This window comes from Bombina bombina, chromosome 2 (genome assembly GCF_027579735.1).
Source record: "Bombina bombina isolate aBomBom1 chromosome 2, aBomBom1.pri, whole genome shotgun sequence".
Lineage (NCBI taxonomy): Eukaryota > Metazoa > Chordata > Amphibia > Anura > Bombinatoridae > Bombina > Bombina bombina.
Window position 1 is genome coordinate 311513219 of NC_069500.1, and position 16735 is coordinate 311529953.

Consider the following 16735-nt stretch of genomic DNA (forward strand, 5'->3'; position numbering starts at 1 on the left):
CCAAGAACAAAACTAAGAGAGAGATGGGAGGTGGGAGGTTTTTAAAGCTCTTGTATGGGTTCTTGACCTTCTCCTAGTGGCAGGAAATATATCCCATATGTTATGAACTGTGGACTATCATCATTTTATGAAAAAACAAACAAACAAAAGCACTTTACACCAGACAAATTTTATGATGCTTTTTGGCTCCATGTAAACGTGTCCGTATTTTGTATACAAAAGCACAGCTTTTATATTCGTGAAGAAAGGCAGCCTATGTAAAAAGCAGCTATATAAACCTTTTTAGTCCTAGATATAAACACAGTCTATGAGTACGGTCATACAACTGCAACCAGTTAGACTTTATCTTCTTTTTACCCCATTTTGAGGTCCTTCACATTGGTTTTTAATGGATTACGAATAAAAGCATTGCTTTAAAGGAAAAACTTTTGGAACTGAGTTTTGTTTATACTTACATTGTGAAGATTGGTTGTAAATAAGAAAAAAATATTAGCAAATTTAAGTGACAGATGCTATTGAAAATGACAAATTTGAATTTAGTATCACAAAAATAAAGCAGAAATTGTAAGACAAATAACTAATACATTTTGCTGTTTTAATAAAATGGCATTATAGAATAATAAGTAGATAAATATACTCATAGTTCATCTTTTTTAATGTTTGCATTGCAATGTAAATAAACATAATCATATCATATAATTTTCTGCTAGTGCTATATTAGTAATTGATGCTTAAAGTTTAAAGACTTTTACATTCATAATGGATTCAAGATGAAAAACCTCAAAATAACTTGAAATATCTTTTCACAATACTAAAACAACAGTCAGACGCCGCTAATAGTTATTTAATATGATGATTGCCAAGCATTACAGTTTTGTAGACGCTGACATTAAAAACACTGTCTGCTTAGTGACATATGCAGAAGTGATTATGTAAAATAAAAATAAAACATTCTGCTATTTTGTTAACGTCTACTGTCTTTTCCTATCAGTAAGAGTGCTGAATGGGAATAGAAATGTTTCCATGCAAGTGACTAGACCACAGCGTCTTATATCATATTTTTATTTGAAGAATTTTTTCAATATCTTGATATTTCACTTTCATTAGCTATACTGGCTTTGTACTTGAGATTATATGCAAGCTACATGCAGCTAGGGTTGATGTAATGTAAGTTATTTGTCATTCAATTTTGTTAATTGTTAAAAATGTGTGTGTATATATTGTGTGTATAGTGTGTGTGCGGTGTGTATTGCAATAGTGTGGTTGTGTATGGCATTAAAACGAGAGAGGTAAAGTAGAGGAAAGGAGGATTTAAAATTAAATTATAGACATACACTTGCGCGCACACACACACACATATATATATATATATATATATATATACTTGTAGCCGGTGGCCTAGCACTCCTTCCACACCTGTGTTGCCAATGCCTGGGTGCTATCCTCAATTAGAGAGTATAGAGAAATCGTGTAGGTGGAGGGCACTCACAGGACTTTATTCAAAAAGTATTCTTTATTCATATTACTAATTTCATATATTAGAGATTGTCGACGTTTCGGCCTATCATGAGGCCTTCTTCAAGACAGTTTCATAATCTTAGATAGTGCGGACCGCACTCTCAAGACGAACTCCCGATGCTGCAAACAGAGATCTCTGTTTGCAGCATCGGGAGTTCGTCTTGAGATTTAGGGCTAGATTACAAGTGGCACAAACAATTTTGTGATAGATTGCGCTCCATTTAAATTAAGTTGATATTACAAGTTGAGCACAATCGTACAGTTGGTCAGTTATGTTGCCACTTAACATGCTCAGTAGAGTACTTCATCTTCAGTACTTTATCAATGTAGTTGCATTGCAAGAATCTGTCATCAGGCAAGCTGCAATTGGCTTTATCAGCTTCACACTGTACTGTGATGTCATAGGATTTTACGTAAATCTCACAAGATTTCATAGTAAACATACTTAAACCAAGGAGGAAAATAAAGTAAATGTTTGGCACATGCCAGATGCACACTCCTTTGCAAGTCCTGGGGCATGTCTCCTGATTGGCTGCTTAAAGCTAATTTACAATGGAATGTGGCTACTGAGGACATTTTTAGGTAAAATATCTTCCTTTTTTACATAGAGACGTCCAGGTGATATTTTATAGTAAGCTTTTTACAGATATGCGGCATAACTCAAGTGTCAAGTGATTCCACTCTCTGGGATAGTGAGCCTCACCGGATATAAATTCTCAGTTTGCAGCAAATATGAATTAAACTGAAATGTTTTCACTATAACTTATATTTGCTTCTAGTTTAGTAGCATTACTTTTCTTTCAGGTAAATGATTATATTGTGAACTTTGAATAAACTTTGCCTGCATACAGCTTGCAAGTTAAAGGAACAGTATTTTTTCTATAAAATGTTTAGTTATGCATAATTAAAGTACTTTATTTTTTATTTTGCCGCCTTTTCATGTAATTTAGCTCTGGAAATTGAGCTGTTTCTAATTCTCAGAACATGAAATACACCTGCTGACACCTTAAGGCTAATTCTGCTACAAATATTTTTCTAACTGTCTTTAACAGATAACAGCTGCAAAACAATTCATTTTATGCTAATTTTATGATAGTGGTTAGCCTTGTTGTCTGTGGACTAAAGCCCGGATTGATTCCTCCAAATAAGGGTGGAATGTTGGGTGGAATTTGGCTATTGAAAACAAATTGTTTTACAATGTTAAGACTTGGCTGATATGTTATTCTGCAGCAACACAACATAAATGTCTTCTAATTAAAAGGTGTTTACTGCCCTTTAAATCACTGAGATGTGCAGGTGTAAAATGTTTAGGCAATGTAATTAGTTGTGAGAGAGCTTCTGACCCACTGAGGTAACTTTACTGGTTCCTATCTGCATTGTGGTACAGTAGTGAGGCAGCTTAGGTAAGTGTCAATTCTGCTACAAATATTTTTATAACTATCTTTAACAGATAACAACTGCAAAACAATTCATTTTATGCTAATTGTATGATAGTGGTTAGCCTTGTTGTCTGTGGATTAAAGCCCAGATTGATTCCTCCAAATAAGGGTGGAATGTTGGGTGGAATTTGGCTATTGAAAACAAATTGTTTTACAATGTTAAGACTTGGCTGATATGTTATTCTACAGCAACACAACATAAATGTCTTCTAATTACAAGGTGTTTACTGCCCTTTAAATCACTGAGATGTGCAGGTGTAAAATGTTTAGGCAATGTAATTAGTTGTGAGAGAGCTTCTGACCCACCGAGGTAACTTTACTGGTTCCTATCTGCATTGTGGTACAGTAGTGAGGCAGCTTAGGTCTGCATTTGCTTGATGGCAGTGGTATTTTTTACAATCCTCCTACACAGAAATGGACTGCACTCTCAAACCAGACTGGGTACACATCCCATGACCCTGCAAATCTCACAGCCCTGTGTGCTCACCAGCACTCACAGCCAACTGCACAGCTTTCAGTGACTCAGGCAATTAGCCCCAGACAAGTCTAGGTGCAAAGCCCATAGGGAAACAGTTAGTTACAGCATTTGGCCAAATGGTGATAGACCCAGGACCACATGCAATGCATGCCTTCAACCATACACACTGAGAAACAAAGGGTGATACAGGCCCTGTGCATTTGGTTGAAGGCATGCATTGTGTGGTTGTAGATTGGGGACCCATGGAGGAAGTATCTTTTCCATTTTGCTTTTAATCTTTGCAGGCAAGAGAGTGCTAGATTTGTATGTGTTTTTTTAATGTGTATATGTACGTATGTCTTCATAAATTATGAGGGCTTTCACAGGAACTAAAAATCATTTTATTTATTCAATATCTATTAAAATTGTCTGTTAACGTTTCAGCTTTATACTTAAGCCTTTTTCAAGAAAAACAGAATTTATGCTTACCTGATAAATTACTTTCTCCAACGGTGTGTCCGGTCCACGGCGTCATCCTTACTTGTGGGATATTCTCCTCCCCAACAGGAAATGGCAAAGAGTCCCAGCAAAGCCGGTCACATGATCCCTCCTAGGCTCCGCCCACCCCAGTCATTCGACCGACGGACAGGAGGAAATATATATAGGAGAAACCATATGATACCGTGGTGACTGTAGTTAGAGAAAATAATTCATCAGACCTGATTAAAAAACCAGGGCGGGCCGTGGACCGGACACACCGTTGGAGAAAGTAATTTATCAGGTAAGCATAAATTCTGTTTTCTCCAACATTGGTGTGTCCGGTCCACGGCGTCATCCTTACTTGTGGGAACCAATACCAAAGCTTTAGGACACGGATGAAGGGAGGGAGCAAATCAGGTCACCTAAATGGAAGGCACCACGGCTTGCAAAACCTTTCTCCCAAAAATAGCCTCCGAAGAAGCAAAAGTATCAAATTTGTAAAATTTGGCAAAAGGGTGCAGTGAAGACCAAGTTGCTGCCTTACATATCTGGTCAACAGAAGCCTCGTTCTTGAAGGCCCATGTGGAAGCCACAGCCCTAGTGGAGTGAGCTGTGATTCTTTCAGGAGGCTGCCGTCCGGCAGTCTCATAAGCCAATCGGATAATGCTTTTAAGCCAAAAGGAAAGAGAGGTAGAAGTCGCTTTTTGACCTCTCCTTTTACCAGAATAAACAACAAACAAGGAAGATGTTTGTCTGAAATCTTTAGTAGCCTCTAAATAGAATTTTAGAGCACGGACTACGTCCAAATTGTGTAACAAACGTTCCTTCTTTGAAACTGGATTCGGACACAAAGAAGGTACAACTATCTCCTGGTTAATATTTTTGTTGGAAACAACTTTCGGAAGAAAACCAGGCTTAGTACGCAAAACCACCTTATCTGCATGGAACACCAGATAGGGCGGAGAACACTGCAGAGCAGATAACTCTGAAACTCTTCTAGCAGAAGAAATTGCAACCAAAAACAAAACTTTCCAAGATAATAACTTAATATCTACGGAATGTAAGGGTTCAAACGGAACCCCCTGAAGAACTGAAAGAACTAGATTTAGACTCCAGGGAGGAGTCAAAGGTCTGTAAACAGGCTTGATCCTAACCAGAGCCTGAACAAATGCTTGAACATCTGGCACAGCTGCCAGTCTTTTGTGAAGTAAAACAGATAAAGCAGAGATCTGTCCCTTCAGAGAACTTGCAGATAATCCTTTCTCCAAACCTTCTTGTAGAAAGGATAGAATCTTAGGAATTTTTATCTTGTTCCATGGGAATCCTTTAGATTCACACCAACAGATATATTTTTTCCATATTTTATGGTAAATTTTTCTAGTTACAGGCTTTCTAGCCTGAATCAGAGTATCTATTACAGAATCTGAAAACCCACGCTTTGATAAAATCAAGCGTTCAATCTCCAAGCCGTCAGTTGGAGGGAAACCAGATTCGGATGTTCGAATGGACCCTGAACAAGAAGGTCCTGTCTCAAAGGTAGCTTCCATGGTGGAGCCGATGACATATTCACCAGGTCTGCATACCAAGTCCTGCGTGGCCACGCAGGAGCTATCAAGATCACCGAGGCCCTCTCCTGATTGATCCTGGCTATCAGCCTGGGGATGAGAGGAAACGGTGGGAATACATAAGCTAGGTTGAAGGTCCAAGGTGCTACTAGTGCATCTACTAGAGTCGCCTTGGGATCCCTGGATCTGGACCCGTAGCAAGGAACCTTGAAGTTCTGACGAGACGCCATCAGATCCATGTCTGGAATGCCCCATAATTGAGTTATTTGGGCAAAGATTTCCGGATGGAGTTCCCACTCCCCCGGATGGAATGTCTGACGACTCAGAAAATCCGCTTCCCAATTTTCCACTCCTGGGATGTGGATCGCAGACAAGTGGCAGGAGTGATCCTCCACCCATTGAATTATCTTGGTCACTTCTTTCATCGCCAGGGAACTCCTTGTTCCCCCCTGATGATTGATATATGCAACGGTCGTCATGTTGTCTGACTGAAACCTTATGAATTTGGCCTTTGCTAGTTGAGGCCAAGCTCTGAGAGCATTGAATATCGCTCTCAGTTCCAGAATGGTTATCGGGAGAAGAGACTCTTCCCGAGACCATAGACCCTGAGCTTTCAGGGATTCCCAGACCGCGCCCCAGCCCACTAGGCTGGCGTCGGTCGTGACAATGACCCACTCTGGTCTGCGGAAGCTCATTCCCTGTGACAGATTGTCCAGGGTCAGCCACCAACGGAGTGAATCTCTGGTCTTTTGATCTACTTGAATCGTCGGAGACAAGTCTGTATAATCCCCATTCCACTGTCTGAGCATGCACAGTTGTAATGGTCTTAGATGAATTCGTGCAAAAGGAACTATGTCCATTGTTGCAACCATCAATCCTATTACTTCCATGCACTGCGCTATGGAAGGACGAGGAACAGAATGAAGTACTTGACAAGAGCTTAGAAGTTTTGATTTTTTGACCTCTGTCAGAAAAATCCTCATTTCTAAGGAATCTATTATTGTTCCCAAGAAGGGAACTCTTGTTGACGGGGACAGAGAACTTTTTTCTTTGTTCACCTTCCATCCGTGAGATCTGAGAAAGGCTAGGACGATGTCCGTATGAGCCTTTGCTTTTGACAGGGACGACGCTTGAATCAGGATGTCGTCCAAGTAAGGTACTACTGCAATGCCCCTTGGTCTTAGAACCGCTAGAAGGGACCCTAGTACCTTTGTGAAAATCCTTGGAGCAGTGGCTAATCCGAATGGAAGTGCCACAAACTGGTAATGCTTGTCCAGAAAAGCGAACCTTAGGAACTGATGATGTTCCTTGTGGATAGGAATATGTAGGTACGCATCCTTTAAATCCACGGTAGTCATAAATTGATTTTCCTGGATAGTAGGTAGGATCGTTCGAAAAGTTTCCATTTTCAACGATGGTACCCTGAGAAATTTGTTTAGGATCTTTAGATCCAAAATTGGTCTGAATGTTCCCTCTTTTTTGGGAACTATGAACAGATTGGAATAAAATCCCATTCCTTGTTCTCTTATTGGAACTGGATGTATCACTCCCATCTTTAACAGGTCTTCTACACAATGTAAGAATGCCTGTCTCTTTATTTGGTTTGAAGATAATTGAGACCCGTGGAACTTTCCCCTTGGGGGTAGTTCCTTGAATTCCAGGAGATAACCTTGAGAAACTATTTCTAGCGCCCAAGGATCCTGAACATCTCTTGCCCAAGCCTGAGCAAAGAGAGAAAGTCTGCCCCCCACTAGATACGGTCCCGGATCAGGGGCTATCCCTTCATGCTGTTTTGGTAGCAGTGGTAGGCTTCTTGGCCTGCTTACCCTTGTTCCAGCCTTGCATTGGTTTCCAGGCTGGTTTGGGTTGTGAAGTATTACCCTCTTGCTTAGATGATACAGAATTAGAGACTGGTCCGTTTCTGCGAAAGGGACGAAAATTAGGCTTATTTTTAGCCTTAAAAGACCTATCCTGTGGGAGGGCGTAGCCCTTTCCCCCAGTGATGTCTGAAATAATCTCTTTCAAATCAGGTCCAAATAATGTTTTACCTTTGAAAGGAATGTTAAGCAATTTTGTCTTGGAAGACACATCCGCTGACCAAGACTTTAGCCAAAGCGCTCTGCGCTCCACGATAGCAAACCCTGAATTTTTCGCCGCTAATCTAGCTAATTGCAAAGCGGCATCTAAAACAAAAGAGTTAGCCAATTTAAGTGCTTGAACTCTGTCCATAACCTCCTCATACGAAGATTCTTTACTGAGCGATTTTTCTAGTTCCTCGAACCAGAAACACGCTGCCGTAGTGACAGGAACAATGCATGAAATTGGTTGTAGAAGGTAACCTTGCTGTACAAAAATCTTTTTAAGCAAACCCTCTAATTTCTTATCCATAGGATCTTTGAAAGCACAACTATCTTCGATAGGAATAGTAGTGCGTTTGTTTAGAGTAGAAACCGCCCCCTCGACCTTGGGGACTGTCTGCCATAAGTCCTTTCTGGGGTCGACTATAGGAAATAATTTCTTAAATATAGGGGGGGGGACAAAAGGTATGCCGGGCCTTTCCCACTCTTTATTTACTATGTCCGCCACCCGCTTGGGTATAGGAAAAGCGTCGGGGGGCACCGGAACCTCTAGGAACTTGTCCATCTTACATAATTTCTCTGGAATGACCAAATTGTCACAATCATCCAGAGTAGATAACACCTCCTTAAGCAGTGCGCGGAGATGTTCTAATTTAAATTTAAATGTCACAACATCAGGTTCAGCTTGATGAGAAATTTTTCCTGAATCTGAAATTTCTCCATCAGACAAAACCTCCCTCATGGCCCCTTGAGATTGGTGTGAGGGTATGTCAGAACAGTTATCATCAGCGTCCTCTTGCTCTTCAGTGTTTAAAACAGAGCAATCGCGCTTTCTCTGATAAGTAGGCATTTTGGATAAAAGATTTGCTATGGAGTTATCCATTACAGCCGTTAATTGTTGCATGGTAATAAGTATTGGCGCACTAGATGTACTAGGGGCCTCCTGTGTGGGCATAACTGGTGTAGACACAGTAGGGGATGATGTAGTATCATGTTTACTCCCCTCATTTGAGGAATCATCTTGGGCAATATCATTATCTGTGGCATTACTGTCCTTACTTTGTTTGGACACTATGGCACAATTATCACATAAATTTAAATGGGGAGACACATTGGCTTTCATACATATAGAACATAGCTTATCTGATGGTACAGACATGTTAAACAGGCTTAAACTTGTCAACAAAGCACAAAAAACTTTTTAAAATAAAACCGTTACTGTCACTTTAAATTTCAAACTGAAAACACTTTATTACTGAATATGTGAAAAAGTATGAAGGAATTGTTCAAAATTCACCAAAATTTCACCACAGTGTCTTAAAGCATTAAAAGTATTGCACACCAAATTTCAGAGCTTTAACCCTTAAATTAACGGAACCGGAGCCGTTTTTACATTTAACCCCTATACAGTCCCAGCTATATGCTTTGCTGAGACCCAACCAAGCCCAGAGGGGAATACGATACCAAATGACGCCTTCTATAAGCTTTTTCAGTGATTCTTAGCTCCTGACACATGCATCTGCATGCCTTGCTCTCCAAAAACAACTGCGCATTAATGGCGCGAAAATGAGGCTCTGTCTATAACTAGAAAGGCCCCCATCTGAAAAAGGTGTCCAACACAGTGCCTGCCATTTTTCTAAACGTTCCCCAAGATTATAATACCAATTATTAGTTAGAATCTGCATAATATGCCTAGTAAAGCAATCGTTTTAGCCCAGAAAAATGTCTACCAGTTTTTAAGCCCTTTTTGAAACCCTTTATTCTTTTATGTTTAACTAAGAAAATGGCTTACCGGTCCCCATGAGGGGAAATGACAGCCTTCCAGCATTACATGGTCTTGTTAGAAATATGGCTAGTCATACCTTAAGCAGAAAAGTCTGCTAACTGTTTCCCCCAACTGAAGTTACTTCATCTCAACAGTCCTGTGTGGAAACAGCAATCGATTTTAGTTACTGTCTGCTAAAATCATCTTCCTCTTACAAACAGAAATCTTCATCCTTTTCTGTTTCAGAGTAAATAGTACATACCAGCACTATTTTAAAATAACAAACACTTGATAGAAGAATAAAACTACATTTAAACACCAAAAAACTCTTAACCATCTCCGTGGAGATGTTGCCTGTGCAACGGCAAAGAGAATGACTGGGGTGGGCGGAGCCTAGGAGGGATCATGTGACCGGCTTTGCTGGGACTCTTTGCCATTTCCTGTTGGGGAGGAGAATATCCCACAAGTAAGGATGACGCCGTGGACCGGACACACCAATGTTGGAGAAATAATGTTCACGCAAAATTTCTCCATCCAGAGAGGAAAAGCACTTGGGCCTTTGGTTATGATGGTAGTGAGTGCATGGCAACAATAATTCTGTGTGTGTGTGTGTGTGTGTATATATATATATATATTTCTCACATTTAAGCACTCACTGGACTTTAGTCAAATCAAAAGATATAATGAACTATATCTTTTGATTTGACTTTAGTCCAGTGAGTGCTTAAATGTACATGAACTATTGAAGAAACCGAGAGCTCCCTGGCTGTTGCTGCAAACTGAGTGAGAGTGCATCATTTGAGGGAGATTAAAATATATATATATATATATATATATATATATATATATATATATATATATATATATATATATAATTCAAAGGACCCAGCACTCCCTCTTCATCTTTAATTTATTAGTGACGTTTCGGGGAGAAACCTTCCCCTTCCTCAGACAATTTACAATGTGAAAATTCTGCTTAAATATCCACAGACCCCTCCCCAGTCACTTTGTCTTAACCAATCACATTTGTAGTGAATCATGTCCCATGTGTGTAAACATATATACATCAATGCCTGTTCATGTGTGTGTAAGTAAATATATATATATATATATATATATATATATATATATATAAAGTGTGCTTAGAGGAATTTGGCTACACCTCACTGACGAGGCCCAATGAAGGTCGAAACGATAGTCTGTGGTTGCTATGTTCCTTGTTCAGAAAGGAATTACCTGGTATTTCGGTGCTGGACTGACTGTAATAGGCCGGATCAGACTGATATACTACAGGAAAGTTCTACTCTGTGAAAAGCATTACTGGGCTAAAAATCTGCACTCAGGTGGTAAATCGCCATAAAACAGGCTAACAATGGTATTGAGCCAGTTGTTCGTTCCTGTGAGTGCACTTCTCTCTGTATGTATTTAGTCTCCCTTTGGGAAAAAGGTGCAACCAGACGTGGACTCCTTGCTCAGTGTGTTTAGAGGAATATGGCTACATCTCACTGACGAGGCCCAACGAAGGCCGAAACGATCGTCTGGTGTTGCTGTGTTCCTTGTTCAGAGAGGAATTGCCTGGTATTTCGGTGCTGGACTGACCGTAATAGGCAGGATCAGACTGATATACTACAGGAAAGTTCTACTCTGTGAAAAGCATTATTGGGCTAAAAAGTTGCACCCAGGTGGTAAATACAGGGCCGGATTTACCACTAGGCAGAGTAGGCATGTGCCTACAGGCGCCTTCCATAGAGGGGGGCCTGTCTCTCTGCTCCTTATGCCTTTTCTGCACACCTCTGTGGCTCTGCCCGTATTCACTATAGTAGATAATAACTTTGCCCTAAAAAAAGATGGCCGCCACGCCATCCAGTGTATGTGGACAGAGCAGCCAAAGTGGCCTGAGAGTAAGTGTGTGGGGGTTGGTTCTTTTATGGTGAGTGACAGTGAGTGCTCTGAGTGCACGGTGGGCATGTATCAGCTGCAGCAGCAAGGGCTGTCAAAATCAAAATGACATATTAAACAGTAAGAAAGGGCAGTCTTTCATATAAAATACCATAGGTATGAATATTGTTGCTAAAATGCAAAATGCCAGGGCTGTTGCACAGGATAAGCACACTTCAAAAAAACAACTGAACCTTGGTTGGTTTTGCACATTGCAGGCTTGGTCAGCAAAGTTTCTAAATGAAGCCCCAGTCTAGACAACCTGCACTTTTCTTGTATAATTAATTGGATTGTTTTGTTATAGATCATGGACTGCCTTTTATGTGGCAAAATTAGAAGCTGCTATAAAAAAAAAAATCATAATTCTATAAAGTTTTAGACTGCATCTATAGGTTCATACATGTGAACCGGGAGCGGGTTTGGGGGCGCTTTAGATTTTGGTGCCTACAGGCACCTGGGCTCTAAATCAGGCCCTGGGTAAATCACCATAGAACAAGCTAACAATGGTATTGAGCAAGTTGTTCGTTCCTGTAAGTGCACTTCTCTCTGTATATACAGGTATATATATATATATATATATATATAAATATAAATATAAATATATATGTATATTAATGCCTGTGCAATACACCAATCACTTTTGCACTCTAATAGATGGTGTTTGACTGTGTTTTGTTGTTTCTACTTATTAAAGCTGTCATATCAGTGCATTATCTACTAAATAAAAACATATGTGTGGGTGGCTAACAGAAAATAACAACTAAATGTACATTAAAATGTAAAAGCACTCTTAGTACTGGGGAAAGAAACGGCTCAACAGTAAAGATTATAAAGGTCTTGCTGCTCCCAATAAAGACACGGTCATGGTATATTGACCTTATCAGCATGGATCTAGTTATTCAGCTATTTTAGACAGAAGAAAGATTTGGGGCCATAGAATAATTGAAATTTAGGCCTAACATGTATTGCTTAGGTCCAGTTAAAGTATATATAAACAGATTATTCATTTTATGAATATATTATTAATTTACAAAATATTTTAACCTCTTGAAAGATTTAAATTAAACACAAAATGTCTCTTTCATTATTCAGCCGGAGTTAAACATTTTAAAAAGGTTTCTAATTTATTTCTATTATCAAATGTACTTTGTTCTCGTGGTATCAATTGTTGGAAAGAAGGTAGGTAGGCTCAGGAGCATACACATGTTTGCATCACTATATAGCAGCTGTTTTGCAAGAATACTTGCAGCGGTGTTTGCACAAACTGCCCCATACAGTGGTCCAGACTCATGCATGCTACCTACCTAGCTACGCTTTTCAGGAAACAGTATAATGAGAACAAAGCAAATTTCATAAATTAAGTAAATTGGAAACTTTTTTGAAATTGTGTGATCTGCCTGAATTATGAAAGAAACATTTGCGGTTTCATGTACATTTTTTAAGTCACAATTTCAAACTGAAGAAATGTAATGCAAAAAATTAAATCTGAAATAACCAGATATAATTAAACTAGAGGAATATACAAAACAAACAGAAAGAAAATCTAGATTTCTATGCACATCATTTTTCTGTCATGGTCTCACCTATGCAGTTGTCACTTTGAACTTCATATCCAGGAGGGCAGATGCATCGGAATGAACCCTCCAAATTCTGACAAGTACCCGGAGAGCAGGATCCAGGATAGGAAACACACTCATTGACATCTAGAAAAAGGTAAAATAATAATATTTTAGCAGCCACTTCTCAAATGTCTTCTAGGGAGGGACACTGACCAAACTTTTTCATAAGAGCTCATTTAAAGGGAGTATAAAAAGATTTAGCTTCACTCTTACAAGACAGAAAAAAAGATTTGTAATGTTTATTTCCAGATTAAATAATGTCCTTTTTTTTCTTAATTTGTAAATAATTAATTATGGAGCAAACTGAACAACTTAACAGCTAAGGGCCCAATTCTCTAATGCTCTTTGGTCTGGCGAGATTCTATAAGATGCCTTGTCAGTATGATGAGATCCCTCAGTGATTGCTTTAAAAGCATTTGTTTACCTTGGGGATTTGGAAATGTCATTAACCCCTTAATGACCACAGCACTTTTCCATTTTCTGTCCGTTTGGGACCAGGGCTATTTTTACATTTCTGCAGTGCTTGTGTTTAGCTGTAATTTTCCTCTTGCTCATTTACTGTACCCACACATATTATATACCGTTTTTCTCGCCATTAAATGGACTTTCTAAAGATACCATTATTTTCATCATATCTTATAATTTACTATAAAAAAAATTATAAAATATGAGGAAAAATGGAAAAAAACACACTTTTTCTAACTTTGACCCCCAAACTCTGTTACATATCTACAACCACCAAAAAACACCCATGCTAAATAGTTTATAAATTTTGTCCTGAGTTTAGAAATACCCAATGTTTACATCTTCTTTGCTTTTTTTGCAGGTTATAGGGCCATAAACACAAGTAGCACTTTGCTATTTCCAAACCATTTTTTTTCAAAATTAGCGCTAGTTACATTAGAACACTGATATCTTTCAGGAATCCCTGAATATCCCATGACATGTATATATTTTTTTTTAGTAGACATACCAAAGTATTGATCTAGGCCAATTTTGGTATATTTCATACCACCATTTCACCGCCAAATGCGATCAAATACAAAAAATTGTTCACTTTTTCACAAATTTTTTCACAAACTTTCGGTTTCTCACTGAAATTATTTACAAACAGCTTGTGCAATTATGGCATAAATGGTTGTAAATGCTTCTCTGGGATCCCCTTTGTTCAGAAATAGCAGACATATATGGCTTTGGCATTGCTTTTTGGTAATTATTATGCCCAGCAGTTAAGGGGTTAATTAGGGAGCTTTTAGGGAGCTTGTAGGGTTAATTTTAGCTTTAGTGTAGTGTAGTAGACGACCCCAAGTATTGATCTAGGCCCATTTTGGTATATTTCATGCCACCATTTCACCGCCAAATGCGATCAAATTAAAAAAAACTTTAAATTTTTCACAATTTTAGGTTTCTTACTGAAATCATTTACAAACAGCTTGTGCAATTATGGCACAAATGGTTGTAAATGCTTCTCTGGGATCCCCTTTGTTCAGAAATAGCAGACATATATGACTTTGGCGTTGCTTTCTGGTAATTAGAAGGCCGCTAAATGCTGCTGCGCCTCACACGTGTATTATGGCTAGCAGTGAAGGGGTTAATTAGGGAGTTTGTAGGAAGCTTGCAGGGTTAATTTTAGCTTTAGTGTAGAGATCAGCCTCCCACCTGACACATCCCACCCCCTGATCCCTCCCCTCCCCCACCCCACAATTGTCCCCACCATCTTAAGTACTGGCAGAAAGTCTGCCAGTACTAAAATAAAAGGGTTTTTAAAAATAATAAAAAAATGTTTTAGCATATTTACATATGCTACTGTGTAGGATCCCCCCCTTAGCCCCCAACCTCCCTGATCCCCCCCAAAACCGCTCTCTAACCCTCCCCTCTGCCTTATTGGGGGCCATCTTTGGTACTGGAAGCTGTCTGCCAGTACCCAGTTTGCAAGAAAATATGGGTTTTTTTATTTTTTTTCCCCGGTTTTTCTGTAGTGTAGCTTCCCCCTCCCCACAGACCAACCCCCACCACCTAACTGATGCGTTTTTTATCTGATTTTGTACATTTTTTTAACCGTTTTTTTTTTATTTTCCTAAACTTTTTTTTCTGTGTGTAGCGGCTCCCACCCGCTCCCTCCCCGTGCACGCGCCCGCCCCCACCCTCCCGTGCACGTGCGCGCGTCAGTGCGCGCGTCTGGCATCCCCGCCCACGATCCCGCCCCCCTCCACATCACGAGGGCCATCGATGGCCGCCACCCGCCTCCCGGTTCGGCTCCCACCCACCAACGCACTGTAAGCCACCGATCTCCGGTGCAGAGAGGGCCACAGAGTGGCTCTCTCTGCACCGGATGGCTTAAAAATGTTATTGCAGGATGCCTCCATATCGAGGCATCACTGCAATAACCGGAAAGCAGCTGGAAGCGAGCAGGATCGCTTCCAGCTGCTTTCCACACCGAGGACGTGCAGGGTACGTTCTCAGGCATTAACTGCCTTTTTTTTGAGGACGTACCCTGCACGTCCTCGGTCGTTAAGGGGTTAATAGGAGTTCACTAGTATACTTTACAATATAATACTCCGTATCATTCAGTGCCAGGGAGTTCTTGAGAATTGGGTCCTAAAGTAGAATAACTAAGGAAGATTGTGCTTAAAACTATGTGCTATGATCCATATCAAAGGGCAGTATTGAAACAAGCTGATTGTTTATTGCCTGGAATAATTTGAAAAAATGTATTTAATTTTAAACTTAAACCAATGAAACATTATTAGTTATTTACTATTACTTCTAATGTTCATTAGCCAAAACTATAGGTACTATGGACATTTATGTCTATCAGTCATCAATAGAAAGTAGCTATCAGCCAATAATGACAGGCAGATCACAACTCGTGCAGCTCTATTAGTTTAAACAGCTATAGCTTTACATTTTTTATTTCAGGATTAAAAAAAACAAAAATAATATGCTTGATAGGACTATTAAATACAGCACTGAATCACAAGAGGGCAGTAGATTTTTTCTAACCAATGTCAATAACCTGCACCTGTTCGGTTGGAACCAGGGCCTCAAGAAGTGTGCACAATTTGATAATGGAAGTAAATTGGGAATTTCTTTTTTTTTAATTGCATGTTCTTTCTGAATCGTGAAAGTTTAATTTTGACTTTAGCGTCCCTTTAAATGCTGCCCTTTCATATGGATGAAACAAACATTTTTATTACAATGTTCCTTTAAAGAAATACTAAGGCACATAATTAATTTAAAGGGACATGACACCCATTTTTGTTTATTTCATGATAAATAGAGCATGTGCTTTTAAACAACTTTCCAATTTACTGCTATTAGATATTTAGTTTTTTCTCTTGATATCCCTTGTTGAAAAGGATACCTAGGTAGCTGCTCATACAGTATATGCTTCATTTTATTGGCTCACTCAATGCATTCAGCTAACTCCCAGTTGTGCATTATTGCTTCTTCAATAAAGGATACCAAGAGAATGAAGCAAATTGGATAACAGAAGTAAATTGGAAAGTTAAAATGGTTTGCTCAATCTGAATCAAGAAAGGGAAAAAAAAATAGTTTTATGTCCCTTTAAAGTATTTACTTTAAAAGCCATATGTCTTCCAGTAGTTTGGAGTCAGATTTAATAAACTGTGTAATATTTTCCAGTTCTTTAGAGCCAACAGCAAAGAAAAGAAAAGAAAAGAAAGAAAGATACATTTTATTCAAACAATACTTTGTTTTTGTTGTTCGCTGTCTGATCATTTTCAGATTCAGTAGTATTCAAATGAGTTTGAAAAAGCTTAACTATTCATGCATGCTGCTCTTGGTTTATTACACTGATTGGTTCTGCAATTTAGGGAATTGGAAACACTCCTTCTAAGCTTTTGTAATATCATT

General features: G+C 39.2%; 1 protein-coding gene across 1 annotated transcript in view; it reads right to left on the bottom strand.

Annotated features, from left to right (window-relative positions):
* FBN2 (fibrillin 2) overlaps positions 1–16735 on the bottom strand; it is a 649022-nt gene that overhangs the window by 138708 nt on the left and 493579 nt on the right. The window contains exon 48 of the mRNA XM_053701643.1: positions 12824–12943. Within this exon, the coding sequence (XP_053557618.1) occupies positions 12824–12943 (120 nt within the window). The remainder of the gene's footprint in view (positions 1–12823; positions 12944–16735) is intronic.